Here is a 14,212-nt window from a genome sequence, read left to right on the forward strand (position 1 = left end):
TGGTCCAACTGGCAGATATGTTGGACGAGCATACAAATGACAGGGATTAAGATTTATTGCGGTGCACTGGAAATGATCAGAGTCCTTGCTGGAATCTATGAAAAAATGCCTTGTGATAAGCAGCTCTTTCGGTTCCTTGCATGCTTCGTTGGTTTCTCAGCCTTGTTCTCCAGCAGCCCTTCTGAAGCCTCTTGTGGCCGCTGCACCATGTGGATACCAAATCAATTGCCATATCATGGAAAATGTGGCACCATGACCCAGGAAGTATTGGCTAGCTTATATTGTAGGATATATTGTAGGATGCCTCCTTACCTGTCAAAACACTGAAAGCTCTGCTCCAGCATTCATCGGGTGGGTAGGTGCCTCATTGTTTCTATGCTTGCCTGCTGTGTGGGGATGTTAGATTGGACAGAAGCAGAGGTAGCAGTTTTTTTATTCATCACCGCCACCATTAATTCTTCTCAAGTCCTGTTTCTTAAACTTTGCCACATTATAAATGGAGAGGATTCACCAAGGGGTGCTCGTTTCACCAAGTGAAACATGGATGTATTTTTGGCAGTCCAGCTAACAATATTTTGTACAGTGGTTTCTTGGTTAGTTTCACAGTCTTGCATGTATTTTTACCAAGCCCATGTTCTAACCTGTGCCCTGAGAAACAAGTAAAATGCGTCTCTTTGTAAATATTGACAGTTAGATATTTTGTTTATGAACACGTTGGTGATGCCTTGAAGATATGAGGCTTTTTTTTTTACAGCACCCGTCAAACACACACTTCATTGAACACAAACCTAATCTATAGCCTCACTATCAATACTGCCAAAAACCTGTCAAAAGCCAAGCAGTTTAGAAAGAGGTTTAAAAAAGGAGTATTTATCTGAACAATTAACATCATCGGAAGCTTGGAGTAGCTATTGCGTGTGAGAGAAGTGACCTAAGATAGGCAAATTAGAAGCATTCCATGTTAACAATGTATTGTCTAATTCAACTCCCAGGATTCATTGTTTAAACAGTGACACCGACAAAAACAGGTGTCAGGCCATTCTAATCATTGGAATTTTGAAAGGAATCCTGACGGAAAACAGTGAAATGATTAATAGCTTGGGGGTAATAGATAATTTGGAGAGTAAAAGTGATCCTGAATATGGTCATCATGAAACTGACTTTTAATGACTCACCTGTTTTCAATTCTGCCGCATTTAATAGCATAAGCTGTTTGCGAATCACCGTTTTTTTTTAGCAGCTGATGTCGTTGCATGCCAGAAACGTATTTAATTGTTAAATGTTGATATTAATCATTATATTTGTTTTGTCTAGCTCTTATACTCATTACAGTTGTCTCCTGTGTTCCACTCAAATCTTGCACTTGCTTAGACTATCTGTCAATCTGCATGCATTTTTGTGAGCTATCTGTCCATCTTGTTCAATGTGTCATCCGCTTCCAGTCGGCAATCATCCTATCTCTTTACGAGTTATCTTTCTTTTGTTCATTTTACCACATTCGCTTCATAGACTTGCGTGCTTCCTCCCAAAATATTTTTTTTCCCCTCCATTTGAATTACTTTCTTGTGTTTTCTTTTCTCACTTCGCCTTTTTAGAAATCTGACCTTTTTTCACCCGTGTATTTCTTTTTCCAACAGTTACTTTATCAGTACCTAGCTCATGTCAGCCTTTAATCTCCAAACATTGCCAAAGAAATATGTCCCACACTCTGTAGCTGTTGAATACTTAAAAATAATGCAGAGTTTGACCTTTAAAATGCTAGTCATCTTAGTTATTTCAATTGCAATCAATAAATTTTAAAAAAAACTTGTTGCTTAATAAGAAAGCCAGAATTGAAGGTGCATCAAATTACAGCTGAACGCGTGTTTGAGATGAATTACAGGTGACATGTTACATTTACTTAAACTTTCTATGGCAAACACCACTGTTCGAAAAGGCAGATTATGGCCAATCGCACATTGCTGTTTGAAGGAGTTTACGGTTTACAAATAGGCAGCTGCGTTTCCTACATTACAAAAGCGATTACAGTTCAAAAGTGCTTAATTGACTCTAAAGCACTTCAGGACATCCTGAGGCCATGAAAGGCACTATAAAAATGCTGGCCTTTTTTTAGAGAAAGGGATATCTGCTCAGAAACTAAAAATAACCTGGCTTACTGGTGGATTTATTTTGTTGATAAACCACATAGCCGGCCATCCTTGTATTTGACAACAAATGCGGTGATACTGTGTCAACGCAATGCTTAGTCAACAGGACTCTCTTGAAATCCAAAGGCCTGAATTCACTCTCCCGGGTCAGGAGCACGGAGTCGGGACGTTTCCCGGCTCTGCAAATCCGATCCATGAGTAAGTGCCCCGGAAGTTGGGATTTTCGATCCGGGGTGGTGGGGTGCTTTGGGAGTCGGGTCAGGCGACCCCGGGATGAGTGTAGAGGTGGGCTGGGCAGAAGGCCTGCCTCGGTGTCCCTCAGACCTCATCAGCATCCCCCCTCACAAACATTCCAATGCCTCATCCATGCCCACCTATGCTCCTCTGCCCACTCCCATGACTCCTCATACACTCCATGCCAATCTATGCACCCCTCTCCACCCCATATCCCTTTATAGCCCCTATGTCAACTTAGTGCTAACTCATGCCACTCACCCATCACCCTTTGACCCTATACCTACCATGTCAACTCATCCATCCAACCTGGGCAGACCTCAGGAGCCATGTTGAAATTAAATAGTATTAAGTTCTAAGTGTCTCTTGCAGACTTCATTTTCAAAAAAACATTCATAAAAATCCATTTACTACATTTATATTCCTTCAACTACATAATCCCTTAGAAGAACAAACATGTCATTCAAGTGCAGAATCCCCTATAAAAACAAGCATCGAAATTCATAATCCCACTGCAAAGGGTCTATAACCTCTCAATCAAACCGTGAAATGCCAGGCACCCTACTGTGATAATGGATTGTTTGTGAAATCAGTCATACAGCACTAATCCATTAATGGTAACCCTCAACTTATGTCAATAGACAGAGTGAAATAGCAAGCAGTGATTTTTAAAAAACTCTCCAGACATTTTTCTTCAAAGATTTAAAGGACAGAAATTTTAAATGCCTTAACAGCTTAACAGTTATCTTTGATGGTTCAGTTAGACACTTTTGACAGTTTTCTTTGATAGGTATGAACTTTGTGGAGTCCTTTGGAGTGGTCGTTTACCCTTTTGGAGAGATAGGGTACCCCTTTGGATATGGTTTTGGGGCACTTTTGGGAGAGGTCAGGTGCCCCTTGGGATTAAAATTAGGCATGAATGTGCGTAAAAAGTGCATAGTTCATTTTGACACTTTTGACAGTTCTAATGAGCTTTAAAGTTAATGAGTTTATGCACTTTTTACACACATTCATGCCTAATTGTAATCTGAAGGGTTACCTGACCTCTCCCAAAGGTGCCCCAGAACCATATACAAAGGGGTATCCTACCTCTCCAAAGGAATCCACAAAGTTCAGACCTGCTGCTACCAGCCTAATCTGCACATGTCATGTTTCACACATCTGGGTCACCAAAATTAGACACGAGTCGGGCGGCTGCTGATTTATATGGGCAGCTGCCTCCGCGAAACGTGCACTCGCGAAATGCAGCCCCCCCCCCCCACCCCATGAAAATGGTCGATGCCATGTTCGGGAGCAGGACTTCAGATGTGTGGCCCCTTCCACCATTTTTGCGATGATTTCATCATTGCGAAAATTCAGGCCATAATGTTTGTGACAAGCCAAGTTGAATATTCAAATGATAAAACTTTTTTTTTTTTTGTATTTATAGATCACTTTAACATTTGTACCTCACCATTATTTAGGTTATATTACCTTGCTGAAAAGGCTTCCAGTTCATCTATCATCACTTCCTTAAAATAATAATGGATTGAGAGGATTAGGTATTATGTTCTGTCTAGACGTCAGGCAAAGCTAGCGTGTCTTTGAGAAAAAGTGCTTAATCATTTTAACAAAGGGCTGGTTTGGAAAATGTCAAGTTCTATATTGGCACTTCTCAGCTGTGCTGTTCTTAAACGGATTTTTTTCCACACTCCTAGTCCCTCCAGGTGTTTTTCCTAGAGAAACAATAGTATATTGTTGTAGAAATTCAAGATATCACTTACAAGTTTTTTTGCATTTTTTAAGCAGACTGTTCGGGGTCAAGCCAAGCACTAAGCAAGCTCCTGTCACAACAGCTGAAAACATGAAGAACTCCACAGTCATTTCCAATCCTCATGCCACTATGAGCCAACAGAACAGCCTGGATTCCCCTCCGTCATGCTTAGGCAGTGGAGGCAGCAGCCCACTCTATAACAAGACTACGGACATGATACAATCTCCCCTGGCCTCCAGTCCAGCGTCAGTCCATTCCGCAACTTCAAATGGTGCACCTTGGGGTGCCAGTCTGAGCAGCTCCTCCACCATAAGTAAGGATGGTCCAGGTTATCAGTCAGTAAATAGTCTACACACCAGCTGTGAATCCATTGACATCTCCCTCAGCAGTGGAGGTGGTCACAGTCATCACAACTCAGCTAGTGGTTTGCTCCCTCCCTCCAAAGAAGATTCTCTTACCCCCTTTGTGAGGACTAACAGCATTAAGACAGCTATGTCTGAGAGGTAGGCAACCGAGGATGTATTGTTTAATGAAATTTTATAGATTTGCACATTCCTATTTTTTTACAAGTGATCTTATTCAATTCTTACTAATTACACCTTGTCACTCACGACAACCCAGGAATCCATATGTTGTTTGTAGAAATATGGAACACTTGATGTGTTTGCCTGATAGGCCATTTGTTTACATCTCCTGTCCGTTTAGTGTGCTTCTAGTGGGCTTTTTTGCACTTGATTTTCCAGTGTGAAATATTACTGCTTTTATTCGCTAATCTCTAAAGCAAATTGTCATTGCAACTTTATTGAGATAGTTGTTTATCTCAGCCTTCCTCATGCTTTGAAACTACAGTCTGACCTTCTAGTAATAGTTTTTGAAAAGACTGAGGCTGCGATAACCCTAACTCCCTGAATAGTGTTCCCTGAAAATCTCTGCTACTGAGAAATTAAGAAGGAGTATCAATGTTTGGAGGTAAAGGAAATGGACAGGGTGTAAAACTTGAATGCATGTGAGACAATCAGAAGGTGGGAAACTTGAGCGTGCTAACAGTGCAGGGAGAGCATTGCACCTGTGAAAGGGGGAAAATAATGAACGTGGACTGTGGTGTATATTTTTCTCAATGTATCAATCCCCAGGCTGAAAAGTTGTCTCTTGTTACTTGTGCCACCCAGGAGTACTTAAACGTGCCATGTTAGAGGCGATGCTGCCAAGGGAAGTCACATCTGAACACTTGAGAATTAGTTTTGAAAATTAAAAATAGACAGCCGTGTCATTTCAATCTTTGGCAGCTACAGCCTGATGGATTCTTTCCTGAAGTGCACACACTTCAGTGCTAGCCCCATGATAGAGATATTGGGGTATAAATTTGTGTTGGAAAAAGAATCAGACAGCTTTTAAACCTGGTAGCCAATTCACTGTTGCCCATTTTGTGCCACTGCCCAAGACTGATTTGCACCCCATTATGTTGTGCCTGTCAGCTTTGAAGCCTCCTCAATACTTTGAGGTGAATAGTCCTGGGCAGATTGAAATTGTTGCATGTACTGAAGTACACATTTCAAATTACAAACCATTCCTTAATTTTAGTGTAAACTGGACCTACAGACAGTCATATTCTGTATAGCTAAAAGTCTCGTGCATGAAGTGCACATCCGTGATGTTGCATCTCCGAAAGAGATCACACTTCAAATGGGTCAGTGTACGTAAATTTTAAAAATATCCCGGTACTATCTGTTAAATTGGTTATGTTAATGAGGTTAAATATCCAATTGATTGAATTCAAACTAATAATTAATTAATAATAATTAATTGGGTATCAATAAGTCTAATCAATTAAATGACTTAATTTTTTTTTAAAGCCAAGCCACAAAAGATCGCAAAATCAACAGTTTTTTTCAGCAGCCATGGTGTTTATTGAGTTATTGTCTGTAAATGTGCAAAACCTAAGTTTTGAACATCAGTATGCATATGCTTGAGTAAATCATAAACCTACCAATCTTAAAAACCCTAATGAAAAATGTTTCCCTTGCAGAGGCCTGTCCCTTCCTCTGGACCTGAACCTAGATTTCTATTGGGCTTTCCACTGTTTGGATTGTTTAACTGAGCTTACCTGCCAATATTTCCATTGCTCTAACCATGTTGCACTTCAGATTACGACCTTTGACGGTTGGAAGGCTGCTATTTTATGCTTGCCAGACCATTGAAATCCCAACCAATGTGCCCCTCACCCCAATGCTGCCAGACACCAACCCTCCATGTATTGACAGTCCACTGGTCATCTCTCCACTGCTGCCAGAGAACTAGCTCTTTTCCCACTAAGATAAAAGCAAAATACTGCGGATGCAGGAAATCTGAAACAAAAACAGAAAATGCTGGAAAAAAACTCAGCAGGTCTGGCAGCATCTGTGGAGAGAGAGAAACAGAGTTAACATTTCGAGTCCATATGACCCTTCTTTAAGGGTCATATGGACTCGAAACTTTAACTCTGGGGAGAATTTTCTCCCCATCGGGTGGGGGTGGGGGTGGGGGAGTTGAGCGGGCGCAGGCGGGCGCGCACCGGATCGCCGCTCGCGATCGGCTGGGCGCCGCCATTTTACATGGGTGGGCCAATTAAGCCTGCCCAGCATGACGTGCACCCGGAAGCGCTGAGCACTCCCTGTGAGAGCGGGGAGAGTAGGCTGAGTTGGGGCCTGCGCTCTTTCGCGCATGCACACAATAGAGCGCAGAAATCTCCCTGAAGTACAGAGCTGCCTCAGGGAGATTAGTTTGAATTTTAAAAATTTTAATTTGAAGAAAAAAATTTTTTTTAAGACACGCCCCCTCATGTGACAGTGTCACATGAGCTGGGACATGTCAATGAATTTTAAATAAAAAATGTATTTAATTTATAAACCCTTCATGAAACCTCATCCCGCCAATGGATGAAGTTTCATGATAAATGCGAAGGCTGCCTGGGCTCTTCGCCTGCCCGCCAACCTTAAGGTTGGATGGGCAACTCAGTTAATGATCTTAATTGGAATCTAAAATGGCCTTAATAGGCCTTTGACAGTTCGGCGGGCGCGCAGCCGACTCTGCTGCGTGCCCACCGAACTGAAGATCTGAATGACGAGCGGTGACGTTGGGGCGCACACCCGATGTCACCGCGTGTCATTTTACACCCGCAATCGGCTGGGCGCCGCCATTTTACATGGGCGGGCCAATTAAGGCCCGCCCAGCATGACGTGCACCCGGAAGCGCTGAGCACTCCCTGTGCGGGTGGTGGGGGGAGTAGGCTGAGTCAGGGCCAGATGATTCTGGCCTCTGTTTCTCTCTCCACAGATGCTGCTAGAACCTGCTGAGTTTTTCCAGCATTGTCTGTTTTTGTTTTAGCTCTTTTCCCATCCCACCCCACGTTGCCAGACTTCAATTCTCTGCTTTTGCCAGGCCACAGAACATCTCCACAATGCTTTCAGGCACTGATGTTCTTGCTTCTATGTCTGAGTGGTGCCAAGCTGTTGGCCAACTCCCCACAGCTGCAAGAACAACAAGTCCTCCACCACCTTCTGGTTCTGTGAGACCATAATCTCTGTGCGTGTGCCAATATCCTTTGAATAATTCAGAGTGATCATTGCATTGAACAAGATCCATATGAGTCAAATCTTCTTTCCACCAATAACTTGTTTTATTCCCCCTGCGATAAATTTTCACTGGTTTGCGGATTTACTTTGCTGATTTGTTACTTTGTTGGTGCTACATTGTAGCATTGAAATTGGAAATTTTAAATGAACCAAATGTCTTAATTTTACTGTTGGATATAGATGTATTTATTCTTGGATCTGCTAACATTGTTTCTCTTTTCTCATTTCTGTCTTTCCTAAGTGTTAATCTACCTTTTCTTCTTTGTTCTTCCCTTTACTGCTTGATTCCACCCCATAGCCCTCTCTCTTCCCCTACTGCTAGTCCCAAATTCAACAGAAATACATTACCAAGGAAACAAGACAGGTAATACTCATGCATCAGACAATTAATTCGGTCAAGAGAGGCCCTGTCTTCAAGGATCATCTGTGTTTATAATTAACCCCTCGGCAAAACTTGCACTTAACTTCCTAAAATTACACTGTTTCGTGCTAAGCTTGTAACATCTCAGCATCTACCTGTAATACTTTGGTGCAACACATTGTGTTCCATTTGGGCAATGTTCTTTCCTAAAAGGTGCATTGGTTTATAAACAAACATTAAGATTAAGTTCCACAATAGCCGAGGTGAAAGGACTGCGGTAACCTTTATGCACTCTTGTGAATATAGTTTTGAGTAGAACTCTCAGAAATATTTGGTACGATACATATTTTAAGTAAACTTCCTTTAAATGTAGAATAGGCTGAAAGTATTGTGCAAGAGTTTGTCTGATGGCTCAATCGGATAAAAATACCGGGAAGGTTCCTGCTTCAGCTTCCATTTCCACTGAATTTGCCAAGCAAGGCAGTGTTTCTGCTCCCGATCATTATCCAGTGACTCCGACTTGAGAGTTGACATTCAGGTGAGACCAGATTTGGGTTCGGTCATGAAGCTGCCCATGTAATCATCCAGATTGCCAACATTCATGTGGTTCATAATTTGAAGGCAGGCCATTAAGCAGTGTCCAAGGGTTACCAAATCCATGGAGATTTACTTCAGCACAAGTTAATGCATTCAGGAGGGAAAAGTAAATGGGAGTGGGGTATAGGGGGCTAGTGAAGAGGGCGCTGGTGCTAATACCAATTGCCCTCATTTTAAAATATGACATTTTGAAATAATCAGTATTATCACTGCCAATAACAAATTGTGTCCATCTAGATATTAAAGATATCAAGGGATTATGGGGATAGTGAGGGAAAATGGCATTGAGGTAGACGATCAGCCATGATCTAGGTGAATGGTGGAGCAGGCTTGAGGGGCCGAATAGCCTACTCCTGCTCCTGTTTCCTATGTTCCTCTGTTTGCACGTCTGTGCCCTGGAACAGTCACCAAATATTAATTTTTCCCTGACTTTTTTAAAGTGGACATTTTTGTTAAAAGAAATCTAAACAAAATTAAATTGGCATATTTCACACAGTGGCTCCCATTAATCATGAGGTTAATCTCAGGTGATCCTTGATACATGGTCCAATGGCATTCAAGGCTTTGGTGGATGTCATGTCACAGTGGTATGCTAGTGAGAAAATACGTGCATGTGTAAGTTACTGGTATTAATTGCCAAGGAAATGTTCTGTTTCACAGGCAAAATTTTAATTTAAAAATGAAAACTTAGGAAAATGCAAATATTTCTAGAAATATTTATGAATGACCCTGTGAACAAGTTGAAGATTCGGGTCCTTTGTATACTCTAAAAGTTCAGAGCGCAGGGGAAAAATATTTGCAATTTTTCAACTTGGACAGAAAATAGACTTGGAGGCTAAGGTTATCTTAAAACCAAATAACTTTATTTTTCTTTTACATTTATTGGAATCCTTGGCACCAATTTTTCCGCTTATCGCTTTCCACCCCAAACTGACCCCACTTTCCTTCCTTCCTTGGCTCTCTCCTGTGTCTTGTGGCACACGATCAAGGCAGACGAAGCAGGAGCTTATGCCTGTTTCCATGGCAGGTTTTTCCTGGAACAGGTCACCAGCCTGTCGCCACCTGACACCACTGCAGGTCCTACATTATCCCCTTTCCTTTGGCAAAAGACATACTCCACGTCTGTGCTATTTCTTCTTGATTACAGGTTGCTAGGAAGTGTTCAAGAACAACCTGGTACAGTTTTTCTTCCCACTCTCTCCTTTCACTTCTGACTATCATTCTCCCCAAGGGACCAGGTGGAATTTGGAACTTAGCATGCCATGCATTATAGGCCCAAACCTGCACCCTCTGACTCCGATGCTGAACAATTTTAAGTTCTATTTGCCATTCTTGATTCATTGGCCTACCTAGTTTCTCATAGTTGGCTAATGCTTCAAAGAGAAATGGTAACCATTCAGTGTACCAGTATATAGTTAATAGCTTAAAATTCCGCCATAATACTTTTATGTATTAACAATTCCCCCTCACCCTGCTGATCCATAAGGATGTTATTTTCCATTGTTTTTAAAGCCTTGAAGATGTATTTCAGCAAAGGTCTCCTTTGAGGAGCAGGATGAGCATGACGAGCCACAGGCTATTTTAATTCAAATGATGCCACATGGAAATAATGTGGCTTAATTGTCACGCAGTTTTTTTGCAGGCACTGCATTGTGTGCTAATGGACATATAAAAATGTGTTCACCAGATACTTTTCAGTTATGGTGGTGCCCCTTTCAATTGCACTGTTTTATAACAAGCTTGTGTCCCTGCCGTATTTCATGAAGAAAAATAGTAAAACATTAATAAGCAGGTACTGTGACTGGTTAAATGTAATTGGCTCAATTTTTTGCAATTAAATGACAAAGGATCATCTATTTTCACTGAGACGTGTAATCTTAGAAGATTGACTAAGAAGCAGCATTCTTGGCACTTATAGTTTTTGAAGTAATGTCTGAATTATCTATATATTCAATCACACTAGCATTCCCTTGTGTAGATTGTTTTTCCATGGCATGCCAACATTTATCTGCATCAAAGCTAATGTGTTGCCCAATTCTAAAAGAGTGTGTGTGTGTGTGTGGTGCTGAAAAATGGCTTTCTCTGGTTGTGGGATTTTGTTTTGTTCTGTTTGTCAATGGTGGCTTACTTGAGTAACCATAACACCATTTGATCTTTTACACTTGAAGCATTTCAAGGTCCAAACGATTCAGGCATGGAATCAATGAAAGTATTGGTTTAGTGTTTGAGATAAATCTATACTATGTCTACATACATTGCTTAAAAAAAAGATGCTGGTACATGGATCTTCAAAAATAAGAGTGTCGTTTCCTTCGTGCAGCCAGATGGAATTCCTTTGGTTGCTGAAATTTTGTTAAGTTCTCAGTTTGATTTTTGCACCTTTAATAACTATTGTGACCAAGAGCTCCTCGGTCTAACAGTATATAAGCTGCAGGCGGTAGCTGATGAGTAATGGAGATCATCATGACTATTGAAAAGAAAAATGAAATCTGTGAGGCCTAACCATGAATCCTAACTGATAATCTCAGTCTTAAGAAAACACCTTGCTACTTGGATCTATGTTACTTCCGAATTGAAACTATACATTTCAAATATTGTGTTAAAAATATTTCCTTCATTAAAGAGGTGACCCTGAAGTGAAGTTTGTATTGAACAGCATTTTGATGAGTACCTCCAAAATGTCAGTTGGATTAAATAAATGTACACTAGGTGTTCACATTTTTAGTGCTACACAATGAAGTGTTAATATTGACTGCAAAGCACCACCAGTGAGTTGCACAATGAAAATCCAGTGACTTGTAACCAGGGTTGCGAACTGTGATTAAATGTATTCCTAGAGGTGTTATCACATGACTTTCCCCTTGCTCTTGCCATTAGTCGGCCAACACATCCGCCCTTGTGACATACTGCCTTCCTATGCCAATTGGACAGCAAAAACAGTCATTATCCAGTTGAATGATGCTTGACTGTCAGCCAAACAGCCTCCTTTCCCCCCCGCCGTTTTCAATATTTTTATATCTGGTAAAGACAAATGTTAAACGAAAATGAGAAAAATAAAACAATCTTCTTTTAATGTCCTGATGATTTTTCTCCAGGTTTGTACACAGCAGTGTCTTGGAGATTGATCTTTAATTGGAGACGCCAGGCCAATTCTGGAGGGTTGGTAACCCTGCTTATAACAAACAACCAACCTACTGATAATTGAATGGAACATTTGTTCTTTACAGTTCCTGTTGGGAACAACTGAAGATAACCCTAAAAGCAAAATACTGCGGATGCTGGAAATCTGAAATAAAAACAGAATGGCATCATCTGTGGAGGGAGAAACAGAGTTAAAGTTTCAGGTCGTGACCTTTGATCAGATGCTGCCAGACCTGCTGATTATTTCCAGCATTTTCTGAAGATAATACTATGTTACAAATGGAAAATATTTCTTTGCAGTAAGCAATCGGTAGATGATTTCTCAGAGTCTATGGATTTTTAGTTTCTGAGATCAAGGACCAGTGTAGAATACAGCCTTTGTGTTTGGAATGCCACAGATCTGCTGGTTACATAGCAGTTTCGGATAAATATTTTTAATGCCATTAACTTCATATCCTGATACCTATTTAAGAAACTACCATTTTGTTTTCTGATATCATAAAACACATCTCATTGCCGAGGAAAGTGGTATTTGGTGTATGTTGACATTCAACAGTTTACATGCCCTCTTCATGTTTTTTTAAAATCTTGCTATCTGTTAACTTCCTACTAGTATTTTTCTCAGTTTTTTTCTCACTTTCCTACAGTGATCCGCAGCTTGATAGGAATACCTTACCCAAGAAGGGATTCAGGTATTGGTACTTCCCTCATCAATAATTGCTTTTTGTGTCACTGGCACTATGCACTTTATATATGTGGCATTGGTGGCATATTTCCATTTGTGTAAGCGTCTCGATATCTTTATTTTATCATTTTGCTTTTTTGTGCGAGCACGCAGTCTGGATTTTGGAATAATTTTTAAGCTGCTTAAGGCTTTTGCTCGACTCAATGTTTGTTTTGTGAGCATGAATCAAAGTGCTTTTACAAACATGGCTGTAGGTCACGTGTCCTAACTCTTGTTTGTGTGTATAGCTTTCTTTCCCCCACTTAATTATTAGTTACCAAATTTCCTTCAAGCCCAGTGAAGGCAAAGGGTAAAACTGTTTGTAACTACAGTTCGAGCTTTGAATTCACAGCAGAATCAATGCACCATTATTTTGGCACTGAGGAGCACTTTGGACTAAACGTAAGGGCAGAATTTTCTACCTTTAGGCTATGAGCGTGAATTGAGACCATTTCCGGGTCCTTGCCCTACTCTTGTTGTCCATGCGCCCACCCAGGAGATCTTAAAGAGGCCACACCCGGGATTGTTGTTCAATTAAGGATGGTGGAGAGGTCCCTGAGGCTGCAGGCCCAATCTGAGGGCCGGTTGCCTTGGAAGGATGGCAGCCACACTGCCAGAGGTGGACACTGCCCAAGCCCTATAGCTCTGAGTTTATTAAATGGAATAAAATGAAACCCTCCACAGGATGGCCAGCAGCAGCAGCTGTGGCCCCCTGATGGCTACAACTCTGGTGAAGGGGTTACAACAGGAGGCCTCTCGGGTCTCCCAAGCCAGCCACTGGCAAGCCATCTCCAGGCAACTGCTGGGTTTGGCCCTCAGTGAGGTGGGGGAGGGGGCTGTTTGCCACCAGAAAGATCCCAGTGGCATCCCCAATCAGCCCACGTGGAAACTAATTACGCAGGTTGGCTGCCCACTGCTGCCAGGCATGTAGCCTCTGTCAGTGATGACCTGACTCTAGCAAGATCACTCAGGCGGGAACGCATTGGGCAGCCGACCCAGTATATGTATCTCCGAAATTCATCCTAGCCTCTTGTTGAAGCACAAGGGTGCATGACCAGGAAGAATCCAACCACAAATGCCTGGCACAGAGAATGCCATGATTAAAGTGGTTGAAGTACTTTGCAGAGCATCTACCTTATAGATTTTCACACCCAGTTGCCTTGAAAGGGAAGGTTGAATGTTCACACCTTCATTGTCTTTCAAACCCTTCAAGCACTGACATTTTGATAGCTGAGCAGCATAATGGACCTGATTTTGACCCATTTGAAACACACCCACTTGCACAGAGTTAAAATCAGGCCCGATGTATCTGGAGACCCAGAATCAAATAGTAAATTTGGCTGAATTATGTCTTCTGACTTCCCTCAGGTGGATTAATATTGATTTTGATTTAATGCAGCTCCACATCGTTTTATTGCCAAACAAATGGAGCTGCTGAAGGCAAACCAAGGTGCAGTCGCCATATACTTTCCTGGCCTATCTGTCTTCTCTTGCAGCCTTTTCCCTCCATGTGGTGTGTTTCTGATCTATATAGATTTCTACAGCACAGAAAAGGCATGTGGGCCCACTATGCCTGTGCCAGCTCTTTGAAAGAGATATCCAATTTAGTCCCATCTCCAACCTTCCTCCCTGTATCCCTGCAAA

At 41.6% G+C, this 14,212-nt stretch overlaps 1 protein-coding gene across 3 annotated transcripts in view; it reads left to right on the forward strand.

Moving 5' to 3' along the window:
- Positions 1–14,212, forward strand: part of nav2a (neuron navigator 2a) — a 465,240-nt gene that overhangs the window by 334,586 nt on the left and 116,442 nt on the right. For 2 of the 3 annotated variants that reach the window (XM_078549511.1, XM_078549512.1), the window contains exon 16: positions 4,170–4,637. In XM_078549511.1, coding sequence (XP_078405637.1) covers positions 4,170–4,637 — 468 coding nt within the window. Of the gene's footprint in view, positions 1–4,169; positions 4,638–8,043; positions 8,110–12,491; positions 12,537–14,212 lie in introns of all 3 variants that reach the window. The other variant, XM_078549510.1, reaches the window with a different exon arrangement.

Source organism: Cetorhinus maximus, chromosome 9, assembly GCF_964194155.1.
Source record: "Cetorhinus maximus chromosome 9, sCetMax3.hap1.1, whole genome shotgun sequence".
Taxonomy (NCBI): Eukaryota; Metazoa; Chordata; class Chondrichthyes; order Lamniformes; family Cetorhinidae; genus Cetorhinus; species Cetorhinus maximus.